At 41.9% G+C, this 15,542-nt stretch overlaps 1 protein-coding gene across 1 annotated transcript in view; it reads right to left on the bottom strand.

Moving 5' to 3' along the window:
* Nucleotides 1-15,542, bottom strand: part of LOC139752158 (uncharacterized) — a 105,576-nt gene that overhangs the window by 34,894 nt on the left and 55,140 nt on the right. The window contains exons 6-7 of the mRNA XM_071668094.1: nucleotides 2,099-2,247; nucleotides 1,372-1,536 (exon numbers count right to left, since the gene is read on the bottom strand). Coding sequence (XP_071524195.1) covers nucleotides 1,372-1,536; nucleotides 2,099-2,247 — 314 coding nt within the window. The remainder of the gene's footprint in view (nucleotides 1-1,371; nucleotides 1,537-2,098; nucleotides 2,248-15,542) is intronic.

Below are 15,542 nucleotides of genomic sequence, written 5' to 3'. Positions count from 1 at the left end.
CAGCATGGATAAGGTGCTCATCTCAGTTTACTGTAGTACAAATCAATTTATGTATAAAACCATTACCCTTGTGAAATGTTTACAGATTGAAAAATTTTGCAGTGCAATGATTCCCTGTTTGGTTTAGGGTATTCTGGATATTGTTTTCATGAGAAGAGCATTTAGGCAGATGTATCTAAGTGAATATTAATGAACTCAACAAGAGACGGAATGGTTTGAATGTTAGATTGTACGAGAAGAAAATGGAAGTGGTGTACTTTTGGGAGCTTGAGAGTATGTGGCAAATGATGAAACCATAAAGCCTTAAATGAGTTATAAGGGGCAAAATGGGGAAAAGGGTCAGGAAGAACTATGGAGTCTGTGCAAGGGTAGGCCAAAGATGGGTATTTTTGGAAATACAATAACCCCAACAATGTTGTATGGATTTAAGTCTTTGGCCTTGAATGTAAGAGAGGAAAAGGGTGGAGATGTTGGAAATGATATGCCTGAGGTAAATATGTGGTGTGAAGTAGGCTGTTTGGGTACGGAATAACACTATAAAAGAGAAAAAGAAGTATGGTAATAAAGGACTGACTGAGGGAACTGACTAAGGTGTGCTGAAATGATCTGGATATTTGGAGGGGAAAAGCAAAGAAAGACTGACCAACAGGCTCTATGTGTCATGTGCAGAGAAAGAAGAATATTTAAGATAAAAAGGCATGCATGGCTTAAAGGGAATTTAAGAATGAGCTATAAATGGGCTGAACTGAGGCATATAAAGCAGTAAGAGTAAACCCGAGAACAGTCTACAGGACTTGGCTGTTGATGGAGAGCCCTGGTTTCAGAGCATTATATACAACAAGCAGAGTGTATATCTGCAAATGAAGCCAATGTTCATCTGTTTCTGATACTAAGTGACCAAGGTGCAAGACACAACTGTCTAAATAGACATACTTTTGTGTGTGCACAATCTCTTATTTTCACAGTAACATTTTTTTTTTTTCAAGAATAGGATGATCAGGATCTCTTGTTTGTAAATGATGAATGCTGTACTCAAAGAATGCTCTTATAATCAACAACAGAAATATTCTCATCACATTTTACCACTTGGTCCATTCCTGCTAGCTAAATTAGAGGCATCCAAGATGAAAAGCTAGTGATAAACTGTCATACCAAATACTTAACTACATATCAAGTTTGATATGTAAAACAGCTTACTGTGCATATACAAAATGGTTGCACGATAAACAGGTTGAGGGATATAAACTTATCTCGTATCAGGAAGTTATGAGTTTGAGGAGAGGACCATTGCACACATAAGAATCTCTCATTACCTGTCAAGGATCCCAAAGAGCATTGTACTTTAAAAACTGACTGACCATGGGTACTCACTTCTTATTACAGAGGACATCATTAATTGATGGCTGAGCTGCAGCAGATGATCGAGTGGGGTCTTCTGGGTGAGGTCCTATGTCCTTGCCAGCAAGCCACAGTTCATACCGCTCTGGTTGAAACCGCTTCACAAATGTGTCCATTGATATCTTAACCATGTCCCCACTGCAAACATTTCATATATTCTGTGAATCTCTAAATGTGGAAGTGTCATTCAGCTCATTAAAAAGAATCTGTGATATAAGTTTCGTCCATTTTCATCAGCTAGTCAAGATGTTAGGTGTACATACATACTTGACAGAATTTAAGAATACAAGACCTTGCAACTTTAACCTTTGATTCTGACCTTAAAAAATGAGGTACTAAACTTTGAATGAAGTATCAATGGTACAAATTTACAGTGAATCATCAAGTAATCAGATGTCATGTTCAGAATGCAAGGATGCACTTTAAGACATAAGGCTGAACTGTCCAGTATTACAATGTTACATTCAGAATGCATGGAAGCTCTTAAGGACATGTGGAGACCGTTAAGGTAGTTTGCATGCAGTATCTATGATACAAATTTGGTCAATCTTCAGTAACTTAGTTGATGAAATGCATAATACTGCATGAGGTAACAGTGGAGCAAGTTCATTCTAAACTGTCCAATAACTGGAGATAGTGTTCAAAATGCATGGAAGCACTTAAAGATAGGAAAGGTAACATGCTTTCTCTGAAAACTTACCGACACTGACATTGAGTAGCCCGCTTCCCATATTCAACCCAACGTGGCATGGCAAAGTTAGTTGACTCAGCACAGTTGAATCCATGGTTAAATCCTGCATGGTAGCCATACGGAAAAGTGATCATGATATGCCCAGCCTCCTGGGTAATCTGAAAAAACAATAATTAAAGTGAACTGGGTGTTAACTGCAATAATATATCACACAAGATAATTCTCTGTCTAGGATAATACTATTCAATGATGAAAGAAATAATGACTACTTTGTAGAGAAGGTGAAGATTTAAAGAGGTTTTCAAAAAAGAAGAGAGAATGTTGGGGAGAAGACAGTGGTGAGAGTAAGTGAGCTTGGAAAGGAGGTTTGTGAGGAAGTAACAGAAGAGATTAAATGTAGTAAGGCAAAAGGTGAGAGGAGTGGGTGAGGAATAGGATGTTTATTGGGAAGCAGTGATGGTATGTGCAAGAGATGCATGTGGCATGACATAGGTGTGAGGTGGGCATATTAGAAAGGGTAGTGGGTGGTGTGATGAAGAAGTAACATTGTTAGTGAAAGAGAAAAGAGAGGCGTTTGGACAATACTTGCAAGGAGAGTGCAAATGACCAGGAGACGTATAAGAGAAAGTGGCAAGAGGTTAAGAGAAAGGTGCAAGGGTTGAAAAAGAGGGCAAATGAGGGTTGAAGTGAGAGAATATCATCAAACTTTAGGGAGAATAAAAAGATCTTTTGGAAGGAGATAAATATTGCGCATAAGACAAGAGAACAAAAGGGAATTGGTGAAGGGGCAAATGGGGAAGTGATAACATGTAATGATGAAAAGAGGAGACTGAGTGAGTACCTTGAAGGTTTGTCGAATGTTTGGTGAAAGAGTGGCAGATGTAGGATGTTTTGGTCGGGGTGGTGTGCGAAGTGAGAGAGCCAGGGAGAGTGGTTTGGTGTGGAGAGAAGAGGGGGTGAAAGCCTTGCGGAAGATGAAATCCAGCAAGGCAGCTGGGTTGGGTGGTACTGCAGTTGAATCTACTAAGAAAGGAGGTGACTGTTGTTGATTGGTTGGTAAGGATATTCACTGTATATATGGTTCATGGTGAAGTGCCTGAGGATTGGCAGAATGCATGTATAGTGCCATCGTACAAAGGCAAAGAGGATAAAGGTAAGGGTTCAAACTACAGAGGTATATGTTTGTTGAGTATTCCAGGAAAATTGTATAAGAAGGTATTGACTGAGAGGAAGAAGGCATGTATAGAGCATACAGAGCATCAGACTGGGGAGGAGCAGCGCAGTTTCAGAAGTGGTAGAGGGTGTGTGGATCAGGCGTCTGCTTTGAAGAATGTGTTAGAAATAATCACAAATGGATGTTTTTATATGTAGCATTTATGGATCTAGAAAAGGCATATGATAGGGTTGATAGAGATGCTTTGTGGAAGGTTTCAAAAGTATATGGTGGAAGAGGTAAGCTCCTACAAGCAGTGACAAGTTTCTATCAAGAGTGTAAAGCATGTGTACGAGAAGGAAAAGAGATTGATTGGTTCCAAGTGAAGGTTGGTCTGGGAAAGGGTGCGTGATGTCCCCATGGTTGTTTAATTTGTTTATAGATGGGGTGGTTAGGGAGGTAATACAATTTTGGGGAGAGGGGTGAATATGCAGTCTGTTGGGGATAAGAGGGCCTGGGAAGTAAGCCAGTTGTTGTTCGCCAATGATACAGCACTGGTGGCTGATTTGAGTGAGAATCTTTAAAAGTTGGTGACTGAGTTTGGAAAACTATGTGAAAGGAGAAAGTTGAGAGTAAATGTGTATGAGCAAGGTTATCAGATTCAGCAGGGTTGTGGGACAAATTGGGCTGTGAATCTGAAAGGAAAAAAATTGGGGGAAGTGAAGTGTTTTAGACATCTGGGAGGGGACTTAGCAGCAAATGGAACCAAGGAAGTGGAAGAGAGTCACAAGGTGGGAGAGGGTGAAGGTTCTGGGAGTGATGAAAAATGTGTGGAAAAAGAGAATGTTATCTTGGAGAACAAAAATGGGTAGGTTTGAAGGAACAGTAGTTCCAACAATATTATACGGTTGTGAGGCATGGGATACACATAGGGCTGTACGGAGGTGGGTGGATGTGTTGGAAATGTTTGAGGATGATATGTGGTGTGAGGTGGTTTGATTGAACAAGTAATGAAAGGGTAAGAGAAATATGTGGTAATGAAAAGATAGTGGTTGAGAGAGCAGAAGAGGGTGTGTTGAAACTGTCTGGACAAGGTTGACAAAGAGGATATATGTGTCTGATGCAAAGGGAACAAGGAGAAGCAGGAGACAAAATTGGAAGCAGAAGGATGGAGTGCAAAAAATTTGAGCAATCAGGCCCTGAACATGTAGGAGGATGAGAGGTGTGCAAGAAATAGAGTAAACTGGAACGATGTGGTATAATGGGGTCGATGTGCTTTCAATGGACTGAACCAGTGCATGTGAAACGTCTGGGGTAAACCATGGAAAGGTTTGTAGGGTCTGGATGTGGATAGGGAGCTGTGGTTTCAGTGCATTACACAAGACAGCTAAAGACTGAGTGGGAAGGAATGTGGCCTTTTTCTCTGTTTTTTTGGTGCTACCTTGCTGACTCAGGGAGAGGTGTTGCCATTTCCTGTGGGGTGGGGTGATGCCGGGGATGGATGAAGGCAAGTATGAGTATGTACATGTGTATATATGTATATGTCTGTGTATGTATATGTTTGTGTATATGTTACGCATATGTACATAAATATATAGGGTGGGGGAGGGGGTGAAAGTTCTGGGAGCCTTGAAGAATGTGTTGAAGTCGAGAACATTATCTCAGAAAGCAAAAATGGGTATGTTTGAAGGAATAGTGGTTCCAACAATGTTATCTGGTTGCGAGGCATGGGCTATGGATAGAGTTGTGCGGAGGAGGGTGGGTGTGCTGGAAATGAGATGTTTGAGGACAGTATGTGGTGTGAGGTGGTTTGATCGAATAAGTAATAATAGGGTAAGAGAGATGTGTGGTAATAAAAAAAGTGTGGTTGAGAGAGCAGAAGAGGGTGTTTTGAAATGGTTTGGTCACATGGAGAGAATGAGCGCGGAAAGATTGACCAAGAGGATGTATGTGTCAGAGGTGGAGGGAACGAGGAGAAGTGGGAGATTGGAGGTGGAAAGATGGAGTGAAAAAGATTTTGAGTGATCGGGACCTGAACATGCAGGAGGGTAAAAGGCATGCAAGGAACAGAGTGAATTGGAACGATGTGGTATACCGGGGACGATGTGCTGTCAATGGACTGAACCAGGGCATGTGAAGCGTCTGGGGTAAACCATGGAAAGTTCTGTGGGGCCTGGATGTGGAAAGGGAGCTGTGGTTTCGATACATTGTTACATGACAGCTAGAGACTGAGTGTGAACGAATGTGGCCTTTGTTGTCTTTTCCTAGCGCTATCTTGCACACATGAGGGGAAGGGGGTTGTTATTTCATGTGGTGGGGTGGCGATGGGAATGAATAAGGGCAGACAGTATGAATTATGTACATGTGTATATATGTATATGTCTGTGTGTGCATATATATGTTGAAATGTATAGGTATGTATATTTGTGTGGGTGGACGTGTATGTATATACATGTGTATGTGGGTGGGTTGGGCCATTCTTTCGTCTGTTTCCTTGCGCTACCTCGCTGACGCAGGAGACAGCGACAAAGCAAAATATAATAATAATAATAATAATAATAATAATAATAATAATATGGGCAAATGAGAGTTGGGGTGAGAGTGTATCATTAAATTTTAGGGAGAATAAAAAGATGTTCTGGAAGGAGGTAAATAAAGTGCGTAAGACAAGGGAGCAAATGGGAACTTCAGTGAAGGGCGCAAATGGGGAGGTGATAACAAGTAGTGGTGATGTGAGAAGGAGATGGAGTGAGTATTTTGAAGGTTTGTTGAATGTGTTTGATAATAGAGTGGCAGATATAGGGTGTTTTGGTCGAGGTGGTGTGCAAAGTGAGAGGGTTAGGGAAAATGATTTGGTAAACAGAGAAGAGGTAGTAAAAGCTTTGCGGAAGATGAAAGCCGGCAAGGCAGCAGTTTGGATGGTATTGCAGTGGAATTTATTAAAAAAGGGGGTGACTGTATTGTTGACTGGTTGGTAAGGTTATTTAATGTATGTATGACTCATGGTGAGGTGCCTGAGGATTGGCGGAATGCGTGCATAGTGCCTTTGTACAAAGCCAAGGGGATAAGAGTGAGTGCTCAAATTACAGAGGTATAAGTTTGTTGAGTATTCCTGGTAAATTATATGGGAGGGTATTGATTGAGAGGGGAAGAGCAGTGTGGTTTCAGAAGTGGTAGAGGATGTGTGGATCAGGTGTTTGCTTTGAAGAATGTATGTGAGAAATACTTAGAAAAGCAAATGGATTTGTATGTAGCATTTATGGATCTGGAGAAGGCATATGATAGAGTTGACAGAGATGCTCTGTGGAAGGTATTAAGAATATATGGTGTGGGAGGCAAGTTGTTAGAAGCAGTGAAAAGTTTTTATCGAGGATGTAAGGCATGTGTACGTGTAGGAAGAGAGGAAAGTGATTGGTTCTCAGTGAATGTAGGTTTGCGGCAGGGGTGTGTGATGTCTCCATGGTTGTTTAATTTGTTTATGGATGGGGTTGTTAGGGAGGTGAATGCAAGAGTTTTGGAAAGAGGGGCAAGTATGAAGTCTGTTGGGGATGAGAGAGCTTGGGAAGTGAGTCAGTTGTTGTTCGCTGATGATACAGCGCTGGCGGCTAATTCATGTGAGAAACTGCAGAAGCTGGTGACTGAGTTTGGTAAAGTGTGTGAAAGAAGAAAGTTAAGAGTAAATGTGAATAAGAGCAAGGTTAATAGGTACAGTAGGGTTGAGGGTCAAGTCAATTGGGAGGTGAGTTTGAATGGAGAAAAACTGGAGGAAGTGAAGTGTTTTAGATATCTGGGAGTGGATCTGGCAGCGGATGGAACCATGGAAGCGGAAGTGGATCATAGGGTGGGGGAGGGGACGAAAATTCTGGGAGCCTTAAAGAATGTGTGGAAGTCGAGAACATTATCTCGGAAAGCAAAAATGGGGATGTTTGAAGGAATAGTCGTTCCAACAATGTTGTATGGTTGCGAGGCGTGGGCTATGGATAGAGTTGTGCGCAGGAGGATGGATGTGCTGGAAATGAGATGTTTGAGGACAATGTGTGGTGTGAGGTGGTTTGATCAAGTAAGTAACGTAAGGGTAAGAGAGATGTGTGGAAATAAAAAGAGCGTGGTTGAGAGAGCAGAAGAGGGTGTTTTGAAATGGTTTGGGCACATGGAGAGAATGAGTGAGGAAAGATTGACCAAGAGGATATATGTGTCGGAGGTGGAGGGAACGAGGAGAAGAGGGAGACCAAATTGGAGGTGGAAAGATGGAGTGAAAAAGATTTTGTGTGATCGGGGCCTGAACATGCAGGAGGGTGAAAGGAGGGCAAGGAATAGAGTGAATTGGAGCGATGTGGTATACCGGGGTTGACGTGCTGTCAGTGGATTGAATCAAGGCATGTGAAGCGTCTGGGGTAAACCATGGAAAGCTGTGTAGGTATGTATATTTGCGTGTGTGGACGTATGTATATACATGTGTATGGGGGTGGGTTGGGCCATTTCTTTCGTCTGTTTCCTTGCGCTACCTCGCAAACGCGGGAGACAGCGGCAAAAAAAAAAAAAAAAAAAAAAAAAAAAAAAAAAAAAAAAAAATTATTATTTTGCTTTGTCGCTGTATCCTGTGTTAGCGAGGTAGCATTAAGAACAGAGGACTGGGCCTTTTGAGGGAATATCCTCACCTGGCCCCTTCTCTGTTCCTTCTTTTGGAAAATTAAAAAAAAAAAGAAAGAGGCAGGAGGTCAAGAGAAAGGGGCAAGAGGCGAAAAAGAGGGCAAATGAGAGTTGGGGTGAGAGAGTATCATCAAATTTTAGGGAGAATAAAAAGATGTTTTGGAAGGAGGTAAATAAAGTGCATAAGACAAGGGAACAAATGGGAACTTCAGTGAAGGGAGCTAATGGGGAGGTGATAACACGTAGTGGTGATGTGAGAAGGAGATGGAGTGAATATTTTGAAGGTTCGTTGAATGTGTTTGATCATAGAGTGGCAGATATAGGGTGTTTTCGTCGAGGTGGTGTGCAAAAAGAGAAGGTTAGGGAAAATGATTTGGTAAACAGAGAAGAGGTAGTAAAAGCTTTGCGGAAGATGAAAGCCGGAAAGGCGGCGGGTTTGGATGGTATTGCAGTGGAATTCATCAAAAAAGGGGGTGACTGTATTGTCGACTGGGTGGTAAGGTTATTTAAAGTATTATGATTCATGGTGAGGTGCCTGAGGATTGGCGGAATGCTTGCATAGTGCCATTGTACAAAGGCAAAGGGGATAAGAGTAAGTGCTCAAATTACAGAGATACAAGTTTGTTGAGTATTCCTGGTAAATTATATGGGGGATATTGATTGAGAGCATCAGATTGGGGCAGAGCAGTGTGGTTTCAGAAGTGGTAGAGGATGTGTGGATCAGGTGTTTGCTTTGAAGAATGTATGTGAGAAATATTTAGAAAAGCAAATGGATTTGTATGTAGCATTTATGGATCTGGAGAAGGCATATGATAGAGTTGATAGAGATGCTCTGTGGAAGTTACTAAGAATATACGGTGTGGGAGGCAAGTTGTTAGAAGCAGTGAAAAGTTTTTATCAAGGATGTAAGGCATGTGTACATGTAGAAAGAGAGGAAAGTGATCGGTTCTCAGTGAATGTAGGTTTGCGACGGGTGTGTGATGTCACCATGGTTGTTTAATTCGTTTATGGATGGGGGTTGTTAGGGATGTGAATGCAAGAGTTTTGGAAAGAGGGGCAAGCATGCAGTCTGTTGTGGACGAGAGAGCTTGGGAAGTGAGTCAGTTGTTGTTCGCTGATGATACAGCGCTGGTGGCTGATTCATGTGAGAAACTGCAGAAGCTGGTGACTGAGTTTGGTAAAGTGTGTGAAAGAAGAGAGTTGAGAGTAAATGTGAATAAGAGCAAGGTTGTTAGGTACAGAAGGGTTGAGGGTCAAGTCAATTGGGAGGTAAGTTTGAATGGAGAAAAACTGGAGGAAGTGAAGTGTTTTAGATATCTGGGAGTGGATTTGGCCGTGGATGGAACCATGGAGCGGAAGTGAATAATAGGGTGGGGGAGGGGGCAAAAATTCAGGGAGCGTTGAAGAATGTGTGGAAGTCGAGAACATTATCTCGGAAAGCAAAAATGGGGATGTTTGAAGGAATAGTGGTTCCAACAATGTTATATGGTTGCAAGGCGTGGGCTATGGATAGACTTGTGCGCAGGAGGGTGGATGTGCTGGAAATGAGATATTTGAGGACAATATGTGGTGTGAGGTGGTCTGATCGAGTAAGTAATAATAGGGTAAGAGAGATGTGTGGTAATAAAAAGAGCGTGGTTGAGAGAGCAGAACAGGGTGTTTTGAAATGGTTTGGTCACATGGAGAGAATGAGTGAGGAAAGATTGACCAAGAGGATATATGTGTCAGAGGTGGAGGGAACGAGAAATGGGAGACCAAATTGGAGGTGGAAAGATGGAGTGAAAAAGATTTTGAGTGATCGGGGCCTGAACATGCAGGAGGGTGAAAGGTGTGCAAGGAATAGAGTGAATTGGAACGATGTGGTATACCGGGGTCGACGTGCTGTCAATGGATTGAACCGGGGCATGTGTAGCGTCTGGGGTAAACCATGGAAAGTTCTGTGGGGCCTGAATGTGGAAAGGGAGCTGTGGTTTTGGTGCATTATTATATGACAGCTAGAGACTGAGTGTGAACGAATGTGGACTTTGCTGTCTTTTCCTAGCGCTACCTCGCACACATGAGGGGGGAGGGGGTTGTTATTTCATGTATGGTGAGGTGGCGATGGGAATAAATAAAGGCAAACAGTATGAATAATGTACATGTGTATATATTTATATGTCTGTGTATATATATGTATACGTTGAGACATATAGGTATGTATATATGCGTGTGTGGACGTGTATGTATATACATGTATATGTGGGTGGGCTGGGCCATTCTTTCGTCTGTTTCCTTGCGCTACCTTGCTAACGCGGGAGACAGCGACAAAGCAAAATAAAAATAAAAATATGTATATATGTATATATATGGTGGCTGATTCATGTGAGAAACTGCAGAAGCTGGTGACTGAGTTTGGTAAAGTGTGTGAAAGAAGAAAGTTAAGAGTAAATGTGAATAAGAGCAAGGTTATTAGGTACAGTAGGGTTGAGGGTCAAGTCAATTGGGAGGTGAGTTTGAATGGAGAAAAACTGGAGGAAGTGAAGTGTTTTAGATATCTGGGAGTGGATCTGGCAGCGGATGGAACCATGGAAGCGGAAGTGGATCATAGGGTGGGGGAGGGGGCGAAAATTCTGGGAGCCTTGAAGAATGTGTGGAAGTCGAGAACATTATCTCGGAAAGCAAAAATGGGTATGTTTGAAGGAATAGTGGTTCCAACAATGTTGTATGGTTGCGAGGCGTGGGCTATGGATAGAGTTGTGCGCAGGAGGATGGATGTGCTGGAAATGAGATGTTTGAGGACAATGTGTGGTGTGAGGTGGTTTGATCGAGTAAGTAACGTAAGGGTAAGAGAGATGTGTGGAAATAAAAAGAGCGTGGTTGAGAGAGCAGAAGAGGGTGTTTTGAAATGGTTTGGACACATGGAGAGAATGAGTGAGGAAAGAATGACCAAGAGGATATATGTGTCGGAGGTGGAGGGAACGAGGAGAAGAGGGAGACCAAATTGGAGGTGGAAAGATGGAGTGAAAAAGATTTTGTGTGATCGGGGCCTGACCATGCAGGAGGGTGAGGGGAGGGCAAGGAATAGAGTGAATTGGAGCGATGTGGTATACCGGGGTTGACGTGCTGTCAGTGGATTGAATCGGGGCATGTGAAGCGTCTGGGGTAAACCATGGAAAGCTGTGTAGGTATGTATATTTGCGTGTGTGGACGTATGTATATACATGTGTATGGGGGTGGGTTGGGCCATTTCTTTCGTCTGTTTCCTTGCGCTACCTCGCAAACGCGGGAGACAGCGACAAAGAAAAAGAAAAAAAAAAAAAAAAATGTGTGTATATGAGAGGATGGATCTTTCTTTGTTTCCTGGTGCTACCTTGCTGACGTGGGAATCAAGTATAACAAATATAAATAATAATTTCTTTAACCAAAATGCGTCTGAAAAGTCTATTTCTATAACGCAATTCTTAAAGCACATTTGTTAAAACCTAAAATCTTTTACCAGTAACACTTATGAAATGTACTTATACACAATATATATTGCATACATTAATTCATACTTGAAACATATGAAAACCAAAAGGGTATCATTCAAACATATGCTAACATAAATACTCTGATGAAGATACACAGGCACTTGAAGAACCACATGTACAAAGGGTTATCTAACAACAGGGAGGAATCAACACAACTCATATGGCAGAAAAGTCTCAAACTTACCTTGTTAGTGGAACCTCCACATTCAAATATAAGAAAATCTTTTTATACTGCTAACAATGGTAGTACCTGTTTATCACATCTGGAAACCGCCTAGAAAAGCATATATATATATATCTTCTGCCATCCTTTGAGGGGTTAGAGTAGGCTTCATGTTTGTCTGAGGTCTGGCAACTTTATGGTAGAGTACATTGTAATCCTTCCTCTGACTGAGATTACCTATGATATTGACAGGCAAATATACATACATGAAGAAATCACGATATAGGTGGAAAACACAAAAGAAAGGGATGTAAAAAAGCAGCATTCCCTAAAGAACAATGTTGGTCTGACAATATGAAAATCAAAGTGGTGCTGTATAAAAATCTTTGTCATCAACAAACCTTATCAAAAGGGATGGAGTACTGCTTGAGAATCTGTGGTGACATCAGTGACATCTTGTGACGTAGATAAGCTGGGCATGCTTTAAAAGAGTTTGGAAAGAACCCATTTGCCAACCTTTCCAATCTCCGTCCATGCTCTGGGGGAATTGCATACCAGGTCTTTGGTGCTCCAAAATGAAGGTAGTTAATGCTGCAAAATAAAAGTACCAAAAAAATTAGCTTTTTTTTTTTTTTTTTTTTTGTCGCTGTCTCCCGCGTTTGTGAGGTAGCGCAAGGAAACAGACGAAAGAAATGGCCCAACCCACCCCATACACATGTATATACATACGTCCACACACGCAAATATACATACCTACACAGCTTTCCATGGTTTACCCCAGTCGCTTCACATGCCTTGATTCAATCCACTGACAGCATGTCAACCCCGGTATACCACATCGCTCCAATTCACTCTATTCCTTGCCCTCCTTTCACCCTCCTGCATGTTCAGGCCCCGATCACACAAAATCTTTTTCACTTCATCTTTCCACCTCCAATTTGGTCTCCCTCTTCTCCTCGTTCCCTCCACCTCCGACACATATATTCTCTTGGTCAATCTTTCCTCACTCATTCTCTCCATGTGCCCGAACCATTTCAAAACACCCTCTTCTGCTCTCTCAACCACACTCTTTTTATTTCCACACATCTCTCTTACCCTTACGTTACTTACTCTATCAAACCACCTCACACCACACACTGTCCTCAAACATCTCATTTCCAGCACACCCACCCTCCTGCGCACAACTCTATCCATAGCCCACGACTCGCAACCATACAACATTGTTGGAACCACTATTCCTTCAAACATACCCATTTTTGCTTTCCGAGATAATGTTCTCGACTTCCACACATTCTTCAAGGCTCCCAGAATTTTCGCCCCCTCCCCCACCCTATGATCCACTTCCGCTTCCATGGTTCCATCCGCTGCCAGATCCACTCCCAGATATCTAAAACACTTCACTTCCTCCAGTTTTTCTCCATTCAAACTCACCTCCCAATTGACTTGACCCTCAACCCTACTGTACCTAATAACCTTGCTCTTATTCACATTTACTCTTAACTTTCTTCTTTCACACACTTTACCAAACTCAGTCACCAGCTTCTGCAGTTTCTCACATGAATCAGCCACCAACGCTGTATCATCAGCGAACAACAACTGACTCACTTCCCAAGCTCTCTCATCCACAACAGACTTCATACTTGCCCCTCTTTCCAAAACTCTTGCATTCACCTCCCTAACAACCCCATCCATAAACAAATTAAACAACCATGGAGACATCACACACCCCTGCCGCAAACCTACATTCACTGAGAACCAATCACTTTCCTCTCTTCCTACACGTACACATGCCTTACATCCTCGATAAAAACTTTTCACTGCTTCTAACAACTTGCCTCCCACACCATATATTCTTAATACCTTCCACAGAGCATCTCTATCAACTCTATCATATGCCTTCTCCAGATCCATAAATGCTACATACAAATCCATTTGCTTTTCTAAGTATTTCTCACATACATTCTTCAAAGCAAACACCTGATCCACACATCCTCTACCACTTCTGAAACCACACTGCTCTTCCCCAATCTGATGCTCTGTACATGCCTTCACCCTCTCAATCAATATCCTCCCATATAATTTACCAGGAATACTCAACAAACTTATACCTCTGTAATTTGAGCACTCACTCTTATCCCCTTTGCCTTTGTACAATGGCACTATGCACGCATTCCGCCAATCCTCAGGCACCTCACCATGAGTCATACATGCATTAAATAACCTTACCAACCAGTCAACAATACAGTCACCCCCTTTTTTAATAAATTTCACTGCAATACCATCCAAACCTGCTGCCTTGCCGGCTTTCATCTTCCGCAAAGCTTTTACTACCTCTTCTCTGTTTACCAAATCATTTTCCCTAACCCTCTCACTTTGCACACCACCTCGACCAAAACACCCTATATCTGCCACTCTATCATCAAACACATTCAACAAACCTTCAAAATACTCACTCCATCTCCTTCTCACATCACCACTACTTGTTATCACCTCCCCATTTGCGCCCTTCACTGAAGTTCCCATTTGCTCCCTTGTCTTATGCACTTTATTTACCTCCTTCCAGAACATCTTTTTATTCTCCCTAAAATTTAATGATACTCTCTCACCCCAACTCTCATTTGCCCTTTTTTTCACCTCTTGCACCTTTCTCTTGACCTCCTGTCTCTTTCTTTTATACATCTCCCACTCAATTTCATTTTTTCCCTGCAAAAATCGTCCAAATGCCTATCTCTTCTCTTTCACTAATACTCTTACTTCTTCATCCCACCACTCACTACCCTTTCTAATTAACCCACCTCCCACTCTTCTCATGCCACAAGCATCTTTTGCGCAATCCATCACTGATTCCCTAAATACATCCCATTCCTCCCCCACTCCCCTTTCTTCCATTGTTCTCACCTTTTTCCTTTCTGTACTCAGAATAAATTTCATGATATTCTCAGAAATGAAAAACTATATGGGGATGTGACAATTTAATTTCAGAAAGGTTAGTAATACTCATTCTCTCCATATGTCACACCAATTCATCATATACTCTTTAGCTCATTCATACATTCTCCTCCTACTGCAACACTTTTGTCAAACCTTAATCAGCCAACCCTCCTGTTCTCAAACATTTGATATCCAGTTCAAACAACCTTTTGAATACTTTTTCATCTACAGCCCACATCTACCTACAATACCACTGAGCCTAGCCTTCTTTGCCCTCAAATATACCCTATGCTTCCATTTGCTGCCAAGTCTGCTCCCAGGTATCTAAAACATTCCAACTAACATGTCCCTCATCCCTGCTAAACTTAATAACCTTAAATTTAATCACATTCACCCCCAACCTTCTCCTTTCAAACACACTTAATAAACTTAGGAAACAACTCCGGCAGTTTCTCACTCAAATTTGCCATCAGAGCAGTGTCATCAGCAAATAGTAACCAACTCTTCCGGCATGTCCCCCAATCACCATGGCCAAAAGACTGTAGACCTGCCTCTTTTTATAATCATGACTTTGGACATAAAACAGGAAGTAAAAGACAGAGTAGTCAAGTGTTTCGCAGATGACACACGAGTAATCAAAGCATCATTATGTTGAAGATCAAGAGAAACTTCGAAGAGACCTGGATAATATCAATCAAGAAGAGAACTTAACATATTAATGGTTCTGTTGCATGCATGTGTGTGACAGATTTTATTCACAATCTAAAATCTTACATGCATATAAAAATGAAATCCTTTGTTGATTTTGGTAAACATAATTATGTTAAATTATGTAAAATTTTGTCATGTGGCACCCAAGACATCACACTCCCATGCAGCATAAAGAAAACAGCAATCTCCTACAGACCCTCTGCCATCAGCTTTCGGGACCTCGACTCCAGTACATCCTAATCCGTGTTGTCTCGTCAAGGAATCTTCCAATGAGAATGCTCCACTGTGGCTGATGACCCCTACTCCCCCCCACTTCTCCTCCTCTCCTTACAAGAG

Source organism: Panulirus ornatus, chromosome 12, assembly GCF_036320965.1.
Source record: "Panulirus ornatus isolate Po-2019 chromosome 12, ASM3632096v1, whole genome shotgun sequence".
Taxonomy (NCBI): Eukaryota; Metazoa; Arthropoda; class Malacostraca; order Decapoda; family Palinuridae; genus Panulirus; species Panulirus ornatus.
Note: the sequence above shows the minus strand (reverse complement) of the source record. Positions and strands in the feature narration are given on the sequence as shown.